General features: G+C 41.1%; 1 protein-coding gene across 1 annotated transcript in view; it reads right to left on the bottom strand.

Moving 5' to 3' along the window:
* The window catches only part of FMN2 (formin 2), a 230,875-nt gene that overhangs the window by 176,490 nt on the left and 29,991 nt on the right, over positions 1 to 24,394 (bottom strand). The window contains exons 2-4 of the mRNA XM_065401668.1: positions 23,455 to 23,621; positions 4,930 to 5,077; positions 2,024 to 2,035 (exon numbers count right to left, since the gene is read on the bottom strand). Coding sequence (XP_065257740.1) covers positions 2,024 to 2,035; positions 4,930 to 5,077; positions 23,455 to 23,621 — 327 coding nt within the window. The remainder of the gene's footprint in view (positions 1 to 2,023; positions 2,036 to 4,929; positions 5,078 to 23,454; positions 23,622 to 24,394) is intronic.

The following is a 24,394-nucleotide window of genomic DNA, read 5'->3' as shown; positions in this document are numbered from 1 at the left end:
TAAATCAGTACATGTCTGGGACTGGAGGAAACAAATGCCATATTATGCCAAATTGACTTTTAGCCAGCTCCACTCATTGAAGGAGCACTGGAGGGACTTTAGGACGCTAACTGTGACTTGAACACACATCTATAATGACTAGGGGGGAAAAAACAAGCAGAAAAGCATTGCCTCTTTTTGGTAGAAATTGTTAATGCCAGAGGGCAGAGTGCCAGTATCTCTAGAACAAGCAGCTGTCAGGCCTTTGCTCAAAAAGCTCTCTTGACAATCTCTTTATATAATATAGTCCTCCCTATTCGTTTTTTGTTTGGTTGGTTTTGGTTTTGTGTTTTTGTTTTGTTTTTTGTGAAAGCTCATTTAGGTGGTGATGGCAAAGGAACTCCAGGAAAACCTGGAATTTTCAGACTTCCTTGAGGCCTTTGAATCTACTTTCAGATTTTAATATGGTACAGGCTAAAATAATCAGCATGGAATCTGACCTTTGTCCACAAGGGGTTATGTTGTTGGCTGATCTCCTTCTAGTGATGGACAAAATAAGCACGGCCACCTGTAATTTTTTAGAGCTATCTGCAGCCTTTGATAACAGTGACCATGGGGTTTTGTTGACCGAACTACAGACCCTGGCAGAGCAGGTTCTACTCTTTGATCTTAAAAGAGATCCCAGAAGGTGGTACTTGGTAACTATTCACCCACCCCCATCTCTTGCATTCTCATGATGTTTCATAACATTTTCTTCTGTCATACCTCCTGAGGCTGCCATGGGAGATAATGAGACAGCAGGTGCTGAAGATCCAATGTTATGCTTATAAAGCACAGTTTTGAGTCTCTTTCATCAGTTAGATCTGTGCATTTCCCCTGTGCCTGGTTAAGTAGCGATCCAGATTAGATGAAGATGATGTTACTACTTGGTTGGCGTAGGGAAGTACCAAGGATTCAGTCTGCCCCATTATTAACCATGTTTGACCATGCTTCTGCAATGAGGTTTGCAAAGTAGAGATATTTGTAAATCATTGCTTGGCCTAGGGTGGCTTTGATGACCAGAAATCCCCTTTTTCATCTGCTCTTGAAAACTATTGTGACCATTTTCCTAGGATGCAGATGTTATCACCATCCAACATTAAATTATAGAGGCACTTTTAAAAAATAAATTCTAAACATTAGAAAGGTATTGATCTTTTCTTCTGGGGTTTCCAAACACAAAGGGAGTAAGCATATATTTCCTGACTCTCCTATTCATTTTTCCTTAAATTGATCTAGCGTTTTATTTATAATTTGCATTGCATTAGCCACCATTCTTTCAAATTTTTTAACAATCTCAAAATGTGATGCTATAAACCCTGCTGAGGTGCTAATTCTCTGTGGTTTAATATCTCTCATTGTTTTCCATATTTTTCAAAGATATGCATAGTACCAGCACTTACCAATGGCACACACTGAATTTCAGTCCATGTATGTAGCATAAGAGTTTTCAACCACAAAACATTTTTCTGATAAGTTATCAACGGCACTTGGATTCTGGCTGGTCCTTAACCTATGCACTACCCTGTTATCTAGGAGTATGTCTACATTGCAATTAGACTGCTGCTGCTGGACTGTGCCAGCTGATTTGGGCACGGGCTAAAGGCCTGTTTAATTGGGGTGTAGATGTTCAGGCTCAGGCTGGAACGCAGGCTCTAGGACTGACCCCTTAGCCTGAGCCCCGCAAGCCTGAGTCTGCTGGCACGGGCCAGTGTGGGTTTTTAATTGCAGTGTAGACCTGCCCTAATGGGCTAAGGTTAATGTTCTTAGGTTTTCTGGAGTCAGGACATTCTCAATAGCTTCTCCCATTGGTCTGAGAAAGTCCAAGTCATCTGACTTTCAAAGCAAGCTGCAGGCCTCTTCTCTTAGATTTTAAGATCAGCATTTAAGAATGTGCTCCCTCTCTGACTTCAGAAGTCACATGCACCTCTTATATATGCAATTTTGGCACAAATCTCAACTAGACTCATTTTTAAGACTTCATTATTCACTTAACATTACTCACCTTCACTGTCCTCTACAAGTAGGCATGTAAAAAAAAAAAAAAAGTTACCTTTTATGTGCAGAAAATTACTTCCATTGGACATTAATTACAATAACCAAATTCCCTTCATTTTTTTCTTATTGGCAAACAAATTAAAGCCCTTAAGACAGAAATGTTTAAACCCCTTTTAAAAGACACTGACAGTTTGAATAAACTTCCCTCCCCCCCCAAAAAAAAGCCGGGGGGGGGGGAATGAGAATCTATGGGTAGGAGCAATAGCAGAAGCAAAATAATTAAATTAAACTTTTTTTAGGCAAACAAAACAGAATTTTCAAAAAGGAAGAGAAAAAAAATACAGGATCTAAGCAAGCAGTATTCTTAAATTAAGCTAAACTGCTTTTTGTTCTTTTTTGCAGGTATTCCAAATTAACCGATCTTCAAAATTCTTATACTTCTAAGTATTCTGATTTAACCAAACTCACTGTTTTTCCTTGGATAACCAGTATAATACTTAGTTCTGATAATTCTCTGCTAATCTCAGTTACCGTGTCTACCAGAGTTGTGAACTTGTTCTTGTTAAAGCAATTTAAATGAAATAAAATTTAAAGCTCAATAAATGGAATGCTATATAGTGGGGGGGGGGACTTTTTTTTAAGCAACTGAAATTAAGAGAATTATTGCTGACTATTTTTGTGAGAACATATATAATCTGGATTAGTAAAGCAAAAATGCGGATACTCAAGGCTTCAAAGATTTGGCTATGTCAGAAAGGCAGGTTTTGTTTACTTGTAAACTATATCACTAGATTGCTTATACTGCAGTGGACATTTTGGAAGTAAATTAAGGGACAATGCAATGTTCATATTGTAACTTCAGATCTTTTGCTTTTAAACTCCAAATCCTTTTAGGTAAAGGCTTTGGATACAGTCAGTCAGTCACACACACACAATCTCCATTTGGGTCAAAAGGCACAAGGTTCTGACCCTTACAGGAACTGAGTTCAGGAACCAGGTCTAGCAGCACCTTTGCTGAGGCCTCAGCACTACCCAGTGGCCCCTCAAGACAATCTGCCACCATAGACACATCTTCAGTGCCTCCCCCTCTTACTACTACATAGAACAGAGGTGCTCAACCTGGGGGTGCACTCCCTGAGGGGGACTTTCTGGGGAGATGTGGCGGTCATGATAGAAGTGGTGGAGGCAAGGGCCAGGTCACTCACTCAGGTTTGGCCCAACTATACCTCTGTCATGATGGGGGTGGCTAAGCCAAATTTGAGTGAGTGTCATTGCAACCTGACCCAACGGGGACTCAGCACCACTGAGGTTTGGCCCTGTCACCTTAGGCAATTGCCTAGCTTGCCTATAATTAGAACAGTCCCTGGCACCACTATTTTCTAGTCTCTAACACTCCAACACACAAAACTTCATGCCATATCAACACTACACACTCCTGGTACCACAGCTATGTCAGTCAGGGATGTGATGAGGTGTGATTCTTGACTAACAAACCAGTACTGGCAAAAGCCCCTGGTGTAGATGCAGTTATACTGGCAAAACTGTATTTTTGCTGGTGTAGCTTATTTTACTCAGGGCGGAGCAGGGCTGGAATACATTATGTCTGCAAAAAATGTAGTTTTTCCAGTATAAGCTACATCCACACTACAAGTGCTTTGCCAGTAGCGTATACAGATATTCCTGTACTAGCAAAACACTCCTAGTGTAGACACAGCCTAATTCTCAGACCATTCTTGGAAGGCCCAAAGTGAGGAAAGTTTGAAATCAACCCCACCCAGAGCCTAGCAGCAGTGCTAGGAAATCTGTTGAAATAATGACAAATGCCTTATTTGCCATGGAAAGGCCGAAGGAGTGGTGGGAAAAGGAAGAGTTGTAAATAGTCAGGGCCATAGGGATGAATATAGCCTCAAACTATAGAGAGCTATTGGATGCTAATTCAAAACTAAGCCTCCCTGGACCTCTGATATTTGCCTGTCATCAAGACTACTAACCAAAAGCAGACTTGAAATTCTTTTCAGTGGTAATCTAGTTTTTTTCTTGCCTACAAAACTAGAGATTGTTCATTATTCATTTAATGATAGCTTAAACAAATGCTTTTAGACAATTAGAAAGAATAATGAATTCACTCAGACAAGATAATAAAAAAGTAAACAGACTGGTGAAGTAACTCAACAACTTCTGAAATGCACCAAACTAAAACAAGCCCCCACGTTTGTTTCTTATATCCATTTGCTTGTTCCCTTTGCCAACACAGGGGTTGTGCTGAGCACATATGAGGGACAGCATGTGCCTTATGCCACTGTAATAACCCAAAAATAGCACTGAGGTTCAAAGGGAGTCCATATCCAGCAGAAAGGAAGATTGCCCCACATCATTGCTATGAGGAGCTAAACTGCAGAAGAACAAAGGACAAAGCATGGCAAAGTGCATTATTGTTTGCTGTATGTACAGCATAGTCAGTAACAGAGGGTCCTGTGGCACCTTTAAGACTAACAGAAGTATTGGAGCATAAGCTTTCGTGGGTGAATGCCCACTTCATCAGACACCCACGAAAGCTTATGCTCCAATACTTTTGTTAGTCTTAAAGGTGCCACAGGACCCTCTGTTGCTTTTTACAGATTCAGACTAACACGGCTACCCCTCCGATACTTGAGCATAGTCAGTGTACACCTTGGTGTTTTAACAAATCAATACATACTTTCACAAAATATTTCAGTCAAATTCATGCAAGTTAACAATACTTCTACCTTTATGCCAAGATCTTTAAGAACAGGTACAGACATTAGGCTCCAAAGTCCATATTTAGGCACCTAAATAAGGGCTCTGGTTTTCAATAATGCTGAGCAAACAACAGCTTCCTCTGAAATCAATGGGAAGTGTTGGATCCTGTTTGTGTCTTCAAGCCATCCATACCTGCTTCCATATGTTTGAGTTTTTGTTCCTCATCAGGAGGCTTGGGCGGTGGCCACACGGATGGAATTCTCCTTGGAAACCTCCCTTCGATGTAATCCGATGAATGTGTGGGTTGGCTAACTGCAGCCCAAGTATAAAGCTGGTCTTGCTGTGGTTATTGAAAAGAAAGTTGAGAAGTTCATTGTATGAAAAAGACAATTGAAACAAGTTCAGAAACATCAAAGCTTTCATTTCCAACATAAATAGTTCATTATCCAGCCCTACATCAATATAGGCAACTTGTTTTTTACACTCTTCACCTCATGATGAAGCCTTGGCCTCCATTTTTTTTTTAAAAAGGTGAATTTAGTAGCTGTGAAAGGAGCTGTACTGACAGCCATGGAAAACATAATCTTCTGTTTATTCACAGAAGAAGTAACATCACGAGCAGCAGCAGCCAGAGCTGGGGCTAGCATTTTTCAGTGCGCATGAGAAAATTGTTTGCTGCTCCCCATTCTCACGGACATCATCAACTCATGATCACCCTTCTATACGCAGGGTCAGCCTCCAGATTTCGGAGAGGAAGAAGAATCTTTGCCAAACTACCTATACTTAAATTAATCATTTTACAGAAGAGCACCCCAAGGATAGTAAGGGATGTATTTGGTGGTAAAAGGACAGGATAGGCAGGTTCCCACAAGATTTCCAGTCCCCATAGGGCTTCTTGGTAGGTTTGAGGTCTCATGAGATTTGACCCATGATTTGGAGCCATGTGCTCAGAGCCACTTCCTGTTTTCTGGTTTCCAGCAGTCAACTCACCCTCCCTCCCTCATCTCAGTCACTGTCAGCTGTGCTAGTTGCTGTTTTGGGGCGAGGAAGGCATTTTTCCCATGCCACCAGATTGGTTGGGTTTTTCTGCATTCCTCACAGCACAACCTAGAGGTTGGAGATTGGGCAACCAGAGGGCTAGAATTCTCCTCCTCCCAGAGGTCACAATTTGGACCTACATGAGAGTCATTTAGTTGTCACAACGTTTGTCAGGTGCCCGGTGCATAAACTCACTGATTTACGCTCCAGATCCAAAAAGATAATATAGTGGCCATCCCGAGGGCATCTTCTTATGAGACTGGGGCATAGTGTCTAATCCCCTGGAAACAAGGTGAACCAGGGGCCGGGGCACTACCCCGGAGGTACTGCCCCACCAATGCGCTTGATGGCAGTGCTGGCTGGGGGTTGAGGTCCCCGCTCACCTCAACTCCTGAAAGGGGGAGGGATGCTAGCAGGCAAGTGTAGGCACCCAGAGAACCTCCCACCCCAGTGTGATGATTTGTTCCCTTTGAAGTAAAATCCCATAAGAATTGGCAAAGGATCAATGGGGTGTGCGCGACTGCACTGGGCTGTTCCCCAACAGGAACCCTAGACGTAATTTGACTAAGAAAGTTGCAGCCTGGTTAAAATCCATACCACGTCCTAGCTTTCTTCCAAGCACTAAGCATGCCAAAATGTATTTTTGTTGAAGGGAGGAGAATGGGAGAATCTGTAATTCTCCCTGGCTTACTTCAGCAAAAATGGAGACCCTGCTATGTATTCCTTTCAACCCCAGTGATCTGTTTCCTCACTACATTTCCAAGGATGTCTTTACAGGAAAAGTGATAAAAATTTACTTTTGGTTTTAGAATGAAAACAGATAGATATTCTCCTTTCCAGGGAGACTCATCATAGATAGCACATCCCTGTCTCTCAGAGAGGATAAACTCATTAGTGGTTATCAGGTGCTCAGATTTTGCAGTAAGGCAAGGGAGGAAGTCAGTATCTAAACTGATCATCACTGAATATTAATGTTATATCTGACAATGTCACTGTTCTGGCCAAGGAACTGATCTGGAAAAGTCCAATATTCTGTAGCATAAAACTGGAAACCCTCACCTTAATCCACAGGATAAAGACCCCTAAGTCATCACTGTTCACCAGTGGTTCTCAATCAGGGGTACGCATACCCCTGGGGGTGGGCAGAGGTCTTCCGGGGGTATATCAACTTATCTAGATATTTGCCTAGTTTTACAACAGGCTACAGAAAAAGCACCAGCGAAGTCAGTACAAACTAAAATTTCATAGACAAGGACTTATTTATACTGCTCTGTATACTATACACTGAAATGCAAGTACAATATTTATATTCCAATTGATTTTATAATTATATGTTAAAATGAAAAAGAAAGCAATTTTTCAGTAATAGTGTGCTGTGACACGTCTGTATTTTTAGGTCTGTTTTTGTAAGCAAGTAATTTTTAAGTGAGGTGAAACCTGGGAGTACACAAGACAAATCAGACTCCTGAAAGGGGAACAGTAGTCTGGAAGGTTGAGAGCCACTGCTGTACACCATTTGTGAATATTTTCTTACCAGTCCTAACTTATTACACTAAATGAGAGAACTCACGCTTTTTTTGTGTACTGCACTACTAAATTTTAAATGTCCAGGGTGATAAACATATAGCATAATGTTTAGGGACTTCTCTACAGCTCATCATAAACACTGGTTAAACAAATGAATGCAGAAAAAATGATCAAACTCCTACATATTGTTTAATGGATCATTCGGCATCCATGTGCCTAAAAAAAACACCCAATAAGCTGACAAAAGCACAAAGACGGGATCTTATTACACTGTGACAGCATCAGAAAACAAGTTGGTCAGCATAAAGAGAAAGGGTGCTCCAGACTAGTCATGATGAAGGAAAGAAAAAGAATGTCTTCGTCCTCCCCCCAATAGGGAAAGAAAACAAACACACACCAAACCTCTAAATAAAGGCATAACTATCTTAGCCCAAAGTCATAACAGACACACAAGCCATCTGGGAACTCTAGGCTTCCTCCATTTCTTGATCCTGCTTCCTGTGTCTCAGGGTCTCATTTGCTAACTTATTGTACCTATGGATCCAGCAGGGCATGACTAATCTGGCTCTTTCAATCATTAGTATCCCAGCAAACACCAATATTATCTTTTGCACAGGAGTGTACATTTGTTTTTTCGTTTGTTAGTTTTTTGTCCTCCTCCTAGTTTTCTGGGTGGGAACAAATACTGCAGTAAGTAACAAAAAGAAAAGAAGAATTTACCACCGTATACCTTTCATTCATAACACATTCTCTCTCACCACACAAAACAAGGAAACCCAGAACGGGGGAAATAACCACTTCCCAAAGGCGGGGGGGGGGGAAATAATCCCCCAAAGAAACAAGCCATCCTGTTACAGAGAGGAACTAAACAACTGGCTCAGTTAGCCAGGCCAAGCACTGCTACTCTCGGTAGCACAAGAATTATAGTTTAAGCAAAGTTAGGGCAGAGGCTTGGTCCTTCTGAAAAGTTCTTCCCAGCTATACAAACCAATAGTAGGCTTGCATTGGCTCTGACTGAGGAAGTTAGGTGGACAAAGCTTAAGATTGCAACCCAGCAGCATAGTAGAGGATGGGCAAATAGACTTTCCACTTAATATGGTGAATCTCATACTACAAAAGTAATAATGGAAACAAAAAAGTACTCCTTATGATTACCATTATTACAAATAGCATCCTTGCAAGTATACGCTATCTTCTCTCTCTGGATACTTACATTCAAAGATAATTCCTGCTCTGTCTTGTCTAGTCTGCACTAGACATCTTTTAAAAGTACAACTGATAAGCTCTCTTACCATGACGAAACTTTGAATATATGCAGACTCTCCACTTCTTGCTGCTCAGAATCAGCTACATGCACAAACCTTCCATGGGGGGGAGGGGAGAACAACCACAATCCACTTTTTTAAAGCATGTTAGCCTTCACTTACTCCCCAATCTCATTTCCATGGGACACATTGCAAGGTAACCGCTGTCACAGCCTGGTATGCTCCATTTACTGACAAGAATAGGATCCCTGCTCCGACAAATCCTTCCACACCACTTTTGACTGCTTCTTTAGAACTGCAGAATGCTCATAGGCATAGGTGAGGCAAACTCTCTCTGCAGAATCTGAAGATAACTTTTCAGTGTCCAATCAATAGACGTTTTGAGTGTCTATTACTATTTATAGATGCTGTTGTTCAGAATTTATCCAAGTACTTTCAGATTTGTAGTTTAAATCTCTTACAATGCAGTCTTACAATGCAGTTGATTTCTGTCTTTTTTCAACAGTCCTTCACCTCCATTATAACTGATTATGTTACAACTGTAAAATCTTCATGTTTTCCCTCAACAGCCTGAAGAAAAATATGACCTCCAAGCAGACCACTGAATATACTAGTGACTTTTGTATGTTTCTTTACTGACGCAGATAGGGATTCATCTTATGAATTAATAAGTAGCTATTGAAAGTATTATAGCAGGGAAACACATTAATCTGCACAGCAATCAATCACTTATTGCCACAGATTGCATTTTCTGTAGACGATCAAATACACAGATATACAAAAGGTCCAGGACCGCGAGACACTGTCTGAATAGTTAAAAGACAAACATGCTGTAGATGTATAACTGAAATCAATACAAACTGGTCACAAAAAGCCTAAGTCAGCAATAGGAGCCTACCAAAACAAACAAGCAAACAAAAACAAATCTGAACAGATATGACAACTGGCTGAATTTGGATATCACTGAAGGAAAAACAAAACATTAAGGGCTTCATTTTGTGTGGTGGGATGAGAAGGGAGGGAGGGAGTTGCCACTGTCCTTCAGACTCCACAACCACCTCCAAGAGGGAAGCACAATGACAGTAATTCTGACCACATCTACACCACTGTGATCAGGGCAAACTCCTCTGAAAGCAAGGAACTTCCATCAGTTTTAAGTAAGACTGGAAGCAGGCCCAATTCCTCCAGAAATTCTAAGGCCAGAAGGGACCATCGTGATCATCTAGTCTGACCTCCTGTATAACCTAGGGCATAGAACTTTCCCAAAATTCACATGGGGAGCCCAGGGCTAACTCTGAATCCCCAAGGATCATTGTGCAACAACTAAGATTGTGTGCAAGGTTCCCGGAACAGAGAAGGAGGAAAGGGGCTGAAGGTGGGTGCAAATGCTCCTTGTGAAATGAATCGTAGGGACTCCTTGCATATAGACTGTTACAGGGCAGGTAAGGTTTTAGTTCCAGAAATAAGAGCCAGATTACATTAGAATGATCTAATCAGCTGAAGATAGCCAACTTTATTTTAATAAGTGCTGAACATGAAGAAATCAATATCACCAAGAAAATCGGAAAATAAACCAAATAAGTTACCAACAAAACTATGAATTCCTTTTATCCCAGTGCTAAAACTGCAGCAGCAATTAAACATGGCTATCTGATCTGTGCCGACCTTCAGTCCTAGTAATGGAGACAGATGTTTTAGGAACAGCATATCAGTAATAATACTATACTTATGGCCGAGATGGCATTTCAGTTTACAGGTTGGACTCAGGAACAGAAGGGATTCTCTTTTCTTTAGAAAGCTGAGAAAAGTTAGTCAGCTTTTGGAAAGCCTGAGCATGCAGGGTGGGGGTGGGGAAGCACTAAGAAAATTGTAGAGATGGAGATGTGTTTGCACTGTGGTAACTCAGAAACGTCTTCACTCTGTGTCACAAAGCTGGTCAGGCTCCCCCTGCTGGCCACCCACCAGATTGCTGTAAAGGGAATCAGCCTCTGAGTTCCAGGATATTTTAAGCTTCCTTGGGTCTCAGCAAGCTTTAGCGCTGTTTTCTCCCTTGCCCACTCTGGCACATTTCCTAGACACCAACTCTCAGTCTGCTCTCCCTTCACAGAAATTGATTCCCTCAGCCCTCCTGGCCCAGGTCCAGCACCTAATTCCCAAGATACTGCAGTAGCTTCAACAGACCTTCTCCCAAAACTCCACCCAAAGGTGTGAGTCTTCTGGGGTTTCCCTCTAACATAGTAGGCATTGCATATAACATAAACATATTAACTCTCTCTACATGGATCACACAGATACATACAAAAATAATAAACCCTTCATACTTCCCCCCCCTCATTTAAGCTCACACTTCTCTTGGGGGACCATCTGTGTTCAAGCAACGACCACCACCACCCACCCCTCATTCATCTGGGTCCTGCAGCAGCATCTCTCATCTTAAACTGGTGAAAAATAGTAAAAAAAGAACAAAGAGAACAGCTCCTGCCCTTTTATAACCTTCCGGTCTGCTCCGTCATGTGACTCCCTGATCAGCCTCAACAGATGACTACAGAGTCCTACCAGGTAACTTCATTGCCAGGCAACCACTCCCCTAACAAACCATTTAATGCAACAACCCTCTGTTCTTATCTCTTTGCCACCCATCTTTGAAATTCCACAAGGAGGCAAACAGAGAAGGCAAAGTGCTGCACAGTCCAAATGGAGTTTGCAGTTTCGTGAAGACACAAAGTTCATAATCTCACTCACAGTTCATAAACTGCAGACAGATTCCCCAAATCACCACATCCACCCGGGTGATTAGGTGACTTGCCTTAAAACCACTGCTTTCGGAAACCTTAAGGAAGGCCCTACATCCAACTCAAGCCACCAGCTGGATAGAAGATACTGCACCACGCTATGATTATCACCAATATATGCTGGGTTCCTGGAAAAGTGCTCCACTGAGAGACACTGCATTGAATGCCAGCCATAGGTATGATCAATCACTATAAAGGGGTGGAGAAGAGGACTGACCTGCACCCCAACCACTGCCTTAGAAATTCTGCCTGTCTAGCACTTGGAAACTAAGATCCAACATATGAATCTTGTAAGATGATATCTTCAGAAAAACAAAGTTATAGGAAGCCATTTTCTTTGCTTGTACTGTAGCACTTTGGCCAATAATGGCGCTTAAAAACAAAATCCTAGTCCTTTCCTATATGATAAATGTGACCACATACAGTAGCTCAGTTATTGATAGAAATCTTACCAATCCTTTCAATTACTCTTTTCACAAAAATTGCTGCCGTTCCCATTATCAAGGTTATTAAAAGGATAAACAAAACAAAAAAAATCAAAATTGGGCTGCAAGGCCAGTGGAGGTAGGTCAGGTTTGTGAAGACAAAAATAAAAAGGAGTGGAGCACAGTGGGAACACTGCAGCCCTTTGACCATCCAGCTGGTCAGAACTTACTACTATTATAGTTAAGGTATAGTGTTGCTTTTCACAGGAAAAACGCAGGAGATCAATAAACAGGCAGCTGAGAAGGAAGAGGGGCTACAAAAGCTTTAATTGACCTCAACTGAGGTTCCATGGTTAAAATATTATAAAAACAGTTTGTCCTCAATCAGTGTTTACATGTTACAGGGCACAATCCTAGCCCAAACGTTTAAGGTTCAGATATTGTTTTTAAAATATCTTTATTATTCACTAGTGACAAATATTGTTATGACAGGAGTCACCAGATGGCAATGTTACACATTTTTACAGGTTCTATGTCTTAGCAGGTGAGCAGCATACAGTCCTTGAAGAAATGTTGTTAGCTGTGTTACATAGTTTCTTTTGGGAGAGCTGTTGCAAGCAGCTTTAATCACTGTACAAATGAAAGTCAGTTCTTGGGGCAGAGTTGCTTCCTGAGAACTGAGCATTGGTGTTTTGGCTAAGACTCTTCATAAAATGACTGGTAAATACAGCATAAATAAAACAAGTTACATGGAGAAAACACCCAGAGACACTGTCAGTGATCTCTTCTCCAACAGGAGACTGACCTGTTAATCCACAACATCTGCTACCACTCAGCAGACAAACAGATTTTTTTTTTTAAATAAAACTCCAATCCAGCTGTGGCTATGCAGATAACAGAAGAAATGCTATTCTTATGCAGTTTTCTATTATCGTGGCTAACCAAATATATTGCTCTGAGCCTTGATGCCTATGTTATCAGGAAGCTCTCTCTCTCTCTCTCTCGCCAACCTTCTAGGGCGTAAGCCATCAAACACCCAAAAGGGGCATTTCCTGTCCCAACATCTCAAACACAGCTGTCTACATATAGAGAGACTCAGTGTAGAAAGTTAGCAGTCTACCACCTGGGGTAGGAAAAGTGAATCCTAGAAAATGTAACTATACTTCTTCCCATTTTAAAATATTCTGGAGTCCTACCAAGAAAGCCATACTTAGAAAACAGTCTCAGCAGTACTTGAAGAAAGCACTGTGACAGAAGTGAACCGAGCTAATACTTAAAAAATGCCACAGAATAAAAACAGAGCTGACAGCTCACTGTGTAGAGGCAACAAGATCTTGAAATAAGATCACAGCTTATAACCAAGAAGATTTTAAGTGCTGATGATAATTGCAAACAAAATTGTTGCAGAGCCATAAAGTGCTGCTGTGTAACAGAAACTAAACTACCTAAAACAAAAAAAAATTGTTTAATCATTTGCAATTACCCTGCAGAGACGCTTCAGACTCAGTCTCATTCTAAAAACATGTATAAAAAGAATGTTAAAAAGCACAAATTAAACAATGGCCTGAGCAATTTTGCAGTAGAAAAAATTCAAATCTTTAAACACAATGTCCAAAGAAACAGATGACTGCTTGGAGTGGCTTCCAAGAAAGGAGAAAAGCAAACCGGGGGGGGGGGGGGGGCAAAGGGAGGGGAGGGAGTCCCTAGCTCAATTCTGTATTGTATGAATTAGTCAAGCAGGCATCATTAAGGACTGGATATTTACTACCTACAATAGTTAAATTCACCACATTGTTTTTACACTATTTCCCATTCTATGTACAGGGAATATTAAAAATAGCATGATAAAGTTAAATACAGTGGTCTGGTATGGATAGCAAATTGGCAGATCTTTTTATAAGCATCTGAACATCCTTAGTTTTAAAGTAAAACAAATTTAATAAATACACTGTTGGAACCTGGTGATGGCCCCTTAGAGACTGCTATTTTTATGGCTCTCGTAACAAGTGGCTGATACATTCTAATTAATATAGAGGCACTCACAGGAGTTGAGATTTTACTAGCCATTGGGACATGCAGCCATAGCTAACAGGTGACTGCTAAACAGGTTTCACGGTGTATCAACCTGCCAAAGATGAACTGCTTTGCCAGCTGAACCTTGTGCCTGATTACTATAATAGGATAATGTAATGGGGTAATGTGCTAAAAAGCTTAGAAACACTGCTGTACTATAGTAATAAGATTATTCAACAACAAAATATACCTTAGTAATTAAGGGCTGGCATATAGACCTCTATAAAGTATTCACTATACTTACCCTACATGCCAATAAAAAAAGAAAATAAAGTATCAGCATATCTAAATAATTAGAATACTTTGGATCAAAGAGTTCCCTTACATGTTTCCTTTTTAAAAAGTTTCACAATCATTGGTTACTGAGTGAATACTGTTTGTATGGACTTCTCCAACCAGTTTTTGCTAAACATTGTATGTTAATTTGGATATTGTTGTATTGTTTTCAAATACAATTTTTAAGAAAATTTAAAACCAGGCTGAGAACTAAAGACAGCAAAATTATGGCATGTTCAACAAGAATGTATGGCCTCTAAGAGCCAATTAACTTAATCTCCAAGAGAGAACCAGTAGTTTTGGAAACTTCAACTTATAGCATCATTTTGCAGCTTCTGTTTTAGTACATTAATTTACCATTTTTTTATTATTGGCAGATCTGGTAGCGAGACCTGTAGTTCAAGTTACCTGATGCCATCTGTTTTCAATTGTTCATAACTTTTTCCAATTTAAAACCTTTGGTCTTAGAATTTTCCATGTGAGATGTTCACTTCAGTGTGTGGGTTTTTTGTTTTGTTTTGTTTTTGGAGGGGGAGCAGGGGAGGAAATATCAACTAAAATAATCTGGCTTTTTCCAAGAACCAGATTAGGTAAAAATGTTGTTTTCCCCATGTTACATTCTTACACCAATTTCACTGAGAAGCTCAATCCTTTGTAGCTGATATTTGAAATTTGACAAGAGAGTCATCCCTGTGACACCATCGCTGTGGCCACGTTATAAGACTCTGAAAATTGCAGATCATATACCCAATAGAAGCTTGTTTGAAGCTGGCAGCTAAATTCTCTGAACAGTCTGTCTGCACTGAGCATGCTTCACCCCCACACAACTATGTGCAGACCTGAGTTAGTAGGTATCATCCCCACAGATCAACTGAGCACACTCCACCAGAGGGCTAAAAGGGCAGAGCAGAACTTTTCCTGCCTCCCCTGACATCCAAGGGCCACTGTGACATCAGGCACAGAAAGGATCAGAGAGACTCTCTCCTGTACTCTCAATGGCACCTGAGGAGCAGGAGGAGGAGGATAAAACAGCTTGCCTAATGCAGAGGGGAGAGGCTACAGACATTAAGATGGGGAATGAGGCCTGGATTAAAAGTTTGGGGTGTTTGGACCGAAAGAAAAAGCTTGATCTTTGAAATGCTATTGAGGAAGCAGGGGCAAGATTTTGATACAAACTGGCAAGATACAGAGGAGTTGAAGATGACCCACTAGGTTAAAGGCATAAGTGAGAAGAAAAATGACAGTGTTATCAGAAGTGATGGAAAATGTGGGGCACAGAGGTGGTTTCCAAGGAAGTAGCAGGAGTTCAGCTTTAGACATGTTAAGCTTCAACTGACTGGAAGACATTAAGGAAGGGATATCAGATGAAGAGGATGAGATTTATATATTTCAGATTATACATATTTATGTTTAAAAAATTGTTCATCCCATGTTCTGGGCATTGCTGACAATCATTAGACAACAGTGTAAACAGACTCCTTCAGTTGCTCTGATTATATACCACAACCAGGCAACTACAAACACAAACAAAACTCAAAAACAGAAGTGAACTGAGGTCAAAGGGGAGAAATAGATCTGATTCAACTGTGTAAAGATAGAATTGAAACCATGTGAATGCATGTGATCACCCACAGAGAGAACAAAGAAGCCCTATAGGAGAGAGAACAATGACTGCTCAGGAAAAGACATGCTGAAAACGCAGAAAGGCAGGGAAAAAATTAGGAAAGGAGAGTCACAAAAGCTAACAAGATTGTAAAATGTATGTGATCGCCAGCACTTCAAAAGTAAGAGTTCAGGGAGGAGTACAGAACTGTTTTTTTAGCAAGACAGAGTCACCTGATTTCAGTATAGTGGAAAGGCAGAAGCCAAGCTAGAGGAGATCCAGGATGGATTGGATGAGAGGAACTTGAGGCAACAGTTTTAAGTGGCACATTTGATTAATTTAGAAGTGAATGGAAGAAAGTGTATGGGGATTAGCTTGGTTTCCTTGCTTTGGAAGTAAAGGTTGAGGAATTGCTACAGTTCTATAGTGTTTTACTCTTTCTTAAGCAGTGAAGAAGGGATTTTCAAAAATGCTTAACATTAATCTATTTCTGTTCCCCTTGAAATCAGTGGGTTAGGGCAATGATGAGGGCTTTTAAAAATCCATTCTAAGAAGGGAGGGAAGTTTAGGAGCCCTGTTTTAATCACATTGATCTTGAGCTGACAGCTAGACATCAACAAGGAGATGTCTGAGAGATAGTTTGAATAGAATGAGACAGGACTGGAGTAGAGGTAATCTGTGAATCATCCACATAGAGGTGGTAGTTGAATTTGTGTTTGTGGATGAGATGTAGAGGAAGAAGAGAAGAGGGACCAAGCACAGAGCCCTGAGGAACTCCCCTGTCCCCCCTGGATTGTCTGAAGGATATGCTGAAGGGGCAGTTAGGGAAGTAGGAAGAGAACTAGGAAAGGACAGGTTAACAGAAAGCAAGGGAAGACAAGATTTCAAGAAGAGCATGGTCAACAATGTCAAAAGGTGGCTGACAGGAGGCCAAGGACGATGAGATTGAGGATGAGGATGAAGTACTGGTTCTGAGATTTGACTAAGAAGTGTTCATTAGAGACTTTAGCAAAAGCCGTTTCAGTTGATTGCAAGGGGTGGAACTGGATTGGAAGGGTCTAGGGTGGAACTGGAGGAGAGGAACTCCAGGCAGCAATTGTCAATTGTGCATTCAATGAGTTTAGAGATTAAAGTGAGAAGATGTGGTAGGGTGGTTTTGTTCAGGAAGAGGGCATTGTTTGTTTTTGTTTGTTTGTTTTAGGTTTTAAGACTAAAACATGTTTGTATTGTGAGGGGAAACAAACCAAAGGAGAGTGAGAGGTTAAGCAGAAGAGTAATTTAGAGGATGAGTGGGTGAAGGAGAGCTCAGGAGATGTGATGGGGGTCACTGAGGCAAGTGAGGGCTTAGAGGATGATAGCAGACAAGAAACTTCTACATCTGTGACAGGGGAGAAGGAGACAATTATAGGAAGAGAAGGACAAAGGGGAGGTGAGCTGAGGAGAGAGGGAAGGTCAGATTATATTTTGTCATTTTTCTCCTGAAAGAAATTGAGATCCTGTGCAGAGAGAGAAGGGGAGCCAGTAGGAGGGGAGGGTTTGAACACCAAGTCAAGGTTGCGAAAAGGCAGCTGGGATTGTAGGCAAGAGATTCAATTAAGCTGGAGTACAGTTGTTTAGCTAGGAAGATGGAAGAACTGAAAGAAGAGCGAATGGATTTGTAACTGAGGAAGTCAGCCTGGGAGTGGATGTTAGGTGTTAGCCAGGGCGGACCTTGTGATGGGAGAAAGGTGCAAGAGAGTCAAGGGCGGAGGAACCTAGAAGTGAAGAAAATGAACAACCATAGCAAAGGAAGAAAGGGATGAGTAGGTGAGAAGTCATCATCACTGGTGGACTGAAGTCACAGAAATGCCAAGCGATAGGGCATGGAGCCGGGGGCTGATGGGTGACTTTGAAAGAGACGAGGTGATGATTAGAGAGGGGAACTTGGCAACAGACAGATCAGAGAGAGCAGTGCTTGATCAAGACCAAGTCAAATGAACGGCTCTTTTGGTGAATGGGAGAGTTGAATGGGGGCTTCTGTCATGAGTAGGGCTTGGGTGGTCAGAGCAGGAGTCAGAGTCAATAACCTGAGCCAAAGGTCAGGACTAGAATCAGAGGTTGAGTCCAGGGTCAGGTCTGGAATCGGAGTCAGAGACTAGGGGCAGGGATCAGAAGTGAGACAGGGAAGCAGAGCTTATGAGTCAAGTGAGACGGCAGGGTCTGATATAGCAGCCAGCCAGGAATTCACCCAGTTGCACAGACAACTTCCTGTGCCGCCTCCTTGCTTAAATAGCACAGCCAGACCAATCAATGGGGCTGGGCACTCCTCCACTCAGGACTCCCACGGGCAGCCCTTCTGGTGGGGCTAGGTTTCCATTAGCCACTCAGTCCCCTAGTTACTAACAAGCTGCCAGATGGCAGCAGGGATGTGAAGATTGCTTGGGGACCCGCAGAACAAGCTTCAAGACCTGTGGATCATCACATCTGCAGGTCAAATGAGAATGAGAGTGTGAGGTATATTTTTTGTTGTTGTTTTTTTACTACACAAGTACTGCAAGTCATAATTTTTATGAGTGATATTTTACGGAACATATATATGAAATTAAAGCATCTAGAAATGTCTGGATTCTGAAGAACTCTTCCTTCCTGAGAGAGAACAACTTATATTATATCTTCTAGACAGTTTCCTGTTTATTAGATTTTCCTGCATGACCAAATAGTAGTTAGCCTCTTCTGCCACAGGAGCTTTAACAAAAAAGTGATCACTGAGGCTGCAACAGGAGAACATTTTGCCATTATCACACTACAGGAAGAATGATCTATTCTGCTCAGGTTCTTATATTGAGTATTTATTGTCTCATGACTAGTTTCAAAATAATACTGTTAATCTTGGTAGGCCAATAAAATCTTATGTGGATGAGGCTGAAGCAAATGCTCATAAAACTCCACAGCTGGCCACAGATCCCACTTCTTAAGCTATTCTGTACTCTAACCAACATGATCAGTGAAGGACTTCCAGAATAATCATCTTGCTTACATAAGCAATGGTGTTTTTCTTATTTCTTGGCCCAATTTGAACAAAACAAAACAAGTAATGATCAGTTATAATATTTTCATGTGGGGAACTTAACTGCTGCATTTTTCTTAAATGCATGCAGAAAAGAATGTCATCAGGAAATCAGAGGAAGTTCACTGCACAAATTTTAAAGCAAGAGAGACTGAAGCTGTGAGCTGTCAAAAATGTATATGGTACAATTTCTTGCTGCTCCCTGTCACTCAAGGTGAATTGCAGCAACCACCAGTGCACCAAAGCTATAGATCATACGTCACACAGAGTTAAAAAATACCAGAACATTTAAAACAAAAAATGTTAAAGGAACAGTCAATTCAACAATTAATCAATTAAAAGTTAAATGAATTAGAAAAGTGAAGTAGTTTCAGTGACTACATTTGACCCGGTCCTCTCTACCAGACTCTCTAGTTTTACAGTTCCATTTTTTTTAAATGTTTCTCTTTCACCTATTGCTATATCCAAACCCCACAAACCAAAGGGGAAAACTGATTATCTGACTATATGTCAGAAATAGTAAAACTGATCATATATAAAATGCTGCCAAAATGCTGAAACTAAACATGTGACAGATATTGCAACCACATGCAATATCTTTGGGGACCACATTGCATTAAGTTTATGCATCACTATGGGCCATGGATTATTGCAACTCCAGGGGAGTTCCTCCAGGAACAAAAACTGTTGGGGGTGACTAAGGCAAATCACTGAGGTTGTAAACACCTCCAGAGTGGTACCACCCCCCCGGGGAAGTCTGCATATACTGGTTCAGACTCGGTTTTCCAGAAACCGCCCAGACAAAGAAAGGGCTTTTGCCATAAAAAGACTGAGTTTAAACTGGCACAAAGTCTTCCTGTAAATACAATAAACTGACAGGACCTTGGGTCCTAGGGGGACCCCAAACCTTGCTGAAGGTTTGGAAAGACTAACACCGACCAGAGCCCTATGCTGAATTTGGGGGTGACCTCTGAGAAGCATTTAGTAAGCATGTAGGAACTTTTGTTTTCTATACGTTTTCTCTTTAACCTTATGACTAAACGTATTTTGTTTTGTGAAGACTGGTTGGTAACTGGTGTACACTGTTGTATGCCCGGTGAAAGATTTAACCCCAGGCACTGGGCTCTGGTCAGACCTGCTGGGGAAATCACAGAGAGGTGCAGAGGAACTGCAAGCCTAAACCCCAGGTCCAGAATGAATTGAAACTGGTTTCTGCCACAGAGGTGATGGCCAGGAGCCAGAAACCTTAAGTGGATGCCCTCGAGGAAGACCACAGGGAGAGTCAAGGGTACAGTTAACCCCGAAACAGAGACACTAAAAAAAAAAAAAAAGTGAAAAACTATGGGTCATTTTCCCCCTAAGCTCTTTAGTAACCTTAGGCAATACTTGTAGCTGTGCATTTTCAATGTTATAACCTCCACAGTGTTTTACAATTGCCTGAAATAGTTTTAAGTGCCCACATCTTTAATTCAGTCCCCAAATCAGGTAACAAAACTTCTTCATATAGACTGTCAACTATTATCAGATGAATCCTGGAGTTATGCTCCACATGAACTGAATTGCCTGGGATAGATCACTAGGACTTTAAAAAATATTGTTTAGACAGACTTATTCCAACTACAGATATTTCAGTTTTTGTATTTTACCAATTGTTAAATTAAAATATTAGCTACTCTTTAGGGAAGCATTATACTCTGAAAGTCAGGAAGCCTGGAGTTTCATCTCAGCTATGCCACTAATACACTAGGTCTCCTTGTATACGTGACATGGCTTCTCTATGCCTCGGTTTCCTCAAGTATAAAATGGAGATACTATCCCACAAAGGTATTGTGAGGTACAGCATTTTAAACATGTAAAGTACAGAGAAATATATTAACTATCTTGATCAAAGTAAACAAAGGCCATGTCACCAAGATCATGTGAAGAATAGGACAGCATTACACACACAAAAAATACTAAAACAAAACACAAACAAAAAACCCTATGTAATAATTAAAATGATCTACTAGTGCCTGAGTTTGTTATTCAGGAGAAGGAAAGGGCAACTGCATCTCAGTCTACACTAGACGTTCCCTCCTCCCACCTCAACATCTCATGCCATTGGTAATAATGGTGCAGCTCTACCAGTGACAGCACTAGAGACAACTAACTGCAAACAGACCATGGACATAAATGACACCGTTAAAATACCAGCAGCTAGCCTACACTAGCATTATATTACATAATATAATCGCTATGGAAGAAAAGCTGCATTGCCAATGCCAACGCTGCTCATCTCCTCCACCTGCATCCAGACAAAGAACCTAACCCTGGATGCCTCTACCCAGATCCTGGTGTGGATTTGCAAAGACTGTGACCTCCATTTCCCACCCACAAAAAGCCAGGCTGCGGGGACTGTCCAGTGTGAAAGGTGCCTGCTGGTGGGAGAGTTACAGGAGGAGGTGGCCAGGCTGAGGAGCACCTGTACATGTGAGTAATTCATTGAGAGTATTCATATTCAGACAAAGGATGTCCAAGGCTGAGGAAGCTATCCAGCTAGAGAGGACTGCTGTCATGCCACCAGGGGGAGGATGGTATGGCTCTGTAACAAGGAGGACACTGGCTGATGGTTACTTCTGGCAGCAGGCAGTGTTCCACCCCTAAACCTAACTCACCTACCATTATGCTTTGTTCAAATGCTTTATCCAAAACTCAAAAAAGAGTCCTACAAAAAGTGGAAACTAGGTCAAATTATAAAGGATGAATATAAACAAATAACACAAATATGTAGGGACAAAATTAGAAAGGCCAAGACACAAAATGAGATTAAACTAGAGACAAAGGGTAACAAGAAAACATTCTACTAATATATTAGAAGCAAGAGGAAGACCAAGGACAGGGGAGGCCCATTACTCAATGAGGGGGGGAAATAACAACAGAAAATGTGGAAATGGCAGAAGTGCCAAATGACTTTTTTGTTTCAGTTTTCACCAAAAAAGTTTAATAGAAACTGGACATCTAACTTAATGAATACCAGTGAAAATGAGGTAGGATCAGAGGCTAAAATAGGGAAAGAACAAGTTGAAAACATCTCACTTGTCTAAGTAATTTTTAAGTCACCGGGGCCTGATGAAATATATTCTAGTATACTCAAGGAGCTGACTGAGGAGATATCTTCAAAAAGTCATGGAAAACAGGGTGAGATTCCAGAGAACTGGAAAAGGGCAAATATAGTGCCAATCTATAAAAAGGGGAATAGTATCCAGAAATATAATGGAGTAAATAATTAAGCAATCAATTTGCAGACACCCGAAAGATAAGAAGTTGGTAAGTAATTGTCAGCATGGATTTGTCAAGAACAAATTGTGTCAAACCAACCTAACAGCTTTCTTTGAAATGGTAACAAGCCTTGTGGAGAGGGGGAAGCAGCAGATATGGTATATCTTGACTTTAGTAAGGGTTTTGATACTGTCTTCCATAACCTTCTTATAAACAAATTAGGGAAATACAACCTAGATGGAACTCCTATAAGGAGGGTGTAGAACTGGTTGGAAAACCTTTCCCAGAGAATAGTTATCAGTGGTTCACTATCAAACTGGAAGGGAATGTCAAGTGGGCTTCCGCAGGGATCAGTTCTGGATCCAGTTCTGTTCAATATCTTCATCAATGATTTAAATAATGGCATAAAGGGTACACTTATAAATTTGTGGACGATGCAACCGCTCCCAGCTTGGTAAGTACTCTGGAGGATAGTATTAAAATTCAAAATGATCTGGACAAAGTTGAGAAATGGTCTGAAGTAAACAGAATGAAATGTAAGAAGGACAAATGCAAAGTACTCCACTTAGGAAGGAACAATCTGTTGCACAGAGACATCCCACTGGAGTTCTGTGGAGTTTCATGGCAGCATGCAGGTCTAGATTATCAAACTGTGCACTTAGTACATTTGCACAGGGCTCCCATCTTGGGGTGTTGGGGGAAGGGAGGCAGAAACACACAAAAGAACGTAGGGCCAATAAGAGCCCTGTCTGCACACTGTGGCAACAGTAGAGCAAGGAGCTGGGCCAGCTCTGCGGGGCAGGTTCCTCTACAGGGTATGGGCAGGGTGGGCTCATTCTCCAACACACACACTCCAGGGCCTCGGAGTCTGAGGGTAGGACCCAGCCCCTCTCCCCAGAAGCAGGGAAGATATCCCCCCAATTGCCATTGTACATGGGGCCCCAAACATTTCTTAATCTGGCACTGCCAGAATGGTATACTGTTGGTTTTCCAGTGAAGCTACCATCGGACTTGCAGGAGACCAGGTATGATCTCATGATTGAAATGCAGAAAGCCATGTATACCTTCCTACAAAAAAGAGAAGAGGGTTGGTGTAGCTATTATTTTCACCAGTTTACAGTACAACAACTGTAGCAGACACTACCATTATGCCCTCAAATCTTGAGGAAGACCATTTTATGGGAAAGGGGAAATAATTGTTTCCATTATATTTTGTATATTCAGTCATGAACATGTATGAACCCAAGCACTAAATTTAGTTGCCCACATTTAAGATGATAATTTTAGTCACTTGATCACAGGGAGAAAAAGTTTTCTCTAAGAGGAGAATTTTCCTAGATTGATAGGTATCATAAATCATTGATAATTTAAAATTTTCATTACAAGTAACTACAGTATATATTCTGCAACTTACATCAAACGTGGGCGTGCTCTGCTGCGCACTCTGATTACATGGTTCTCTGAAGCAATCGCTGAAAGGAAGTAGGAGCCCCATCGCAATGATCCTAGAACATAGCTTTTCTGCTTCTTCCTGTGGGGCATTCTCCTGCTGGCTGAACAGTTTTTCCAGAAGAGTTCGCCCTGCAAAGATTATATAATAGACCAATGATAATTTGTAAGCATCTTTGTAGAATAAAAAACTTAGGACCTTTTATCTAACTCCTCAAATAAAGAGCTTGACAAGTATAGACACCAAAAACTTCAAGTTTCTCAGTATATCCTACAAGTCAGCAGATCAGCCTTCAAGTAAAAATAAATCTCTATGCGCTAGTTTAAGAATTATATAAATTAAAGGTTCAGTACTACTTATTGTTCACAGGGCTTCAAAGAGAAAATATACATCAAGTTGGCTTAAGTGGCCTAGCTGTTGTACTAAACAAACAAGAGTCCTGAATTTCCATTCTAGAACCAGTCTCCTGCTATCAGAAACATAATTAAATTCTACTTTACACTTATACAGTTATTTTTTATCACAGGCCCTCAAAAGTCAAGTATACACTACACCATTTTCCATATGGGGAACATGAGGTACAACAGGGTTAAGTAACTTGTTCAAGGTCACATAGCGAGCTGGCACAGAGTCAAGAATAGAACCAAAGTCTTCCAACTCCTACCTTTAGAACTACACAAAAGGGGATACTAGTATTCTAGAGTTGGTGCTCTACTTCTCAGGAGAGAGTGTCTCATGTCATTTGAAAAAAAAAAAAAAGATCATAATTACTGGCCATTTAAGAGTGACATTTATGGAGCTCCAAAGGTTGCTCCAGGCCAGAAGAGAATCATTTTAACACAGGCCTTTGTACATAGAGGCACAGGTTCAATGGAGGTTGCCTCGTATAGGACTAAACCCTGGA

The sequence above is a fragment of the Emys orbicularis genome, chromosome 3 (genome assembly GCF_028017835.1).
Source record: "Emys orbicularis isolate rEmyOrb1 chromosome 3, rEmyOrb1.hap1, whole genome shotgun sequence".
Classification (NCBI taxonomy): Eukaryota; Metazoa; Chordata; order Testudines; family Emydidae; genus Emys; species Emys orbicularis.
This window is presented reverse-complemented; position numbering and strand designations above follow the sequence as displayed.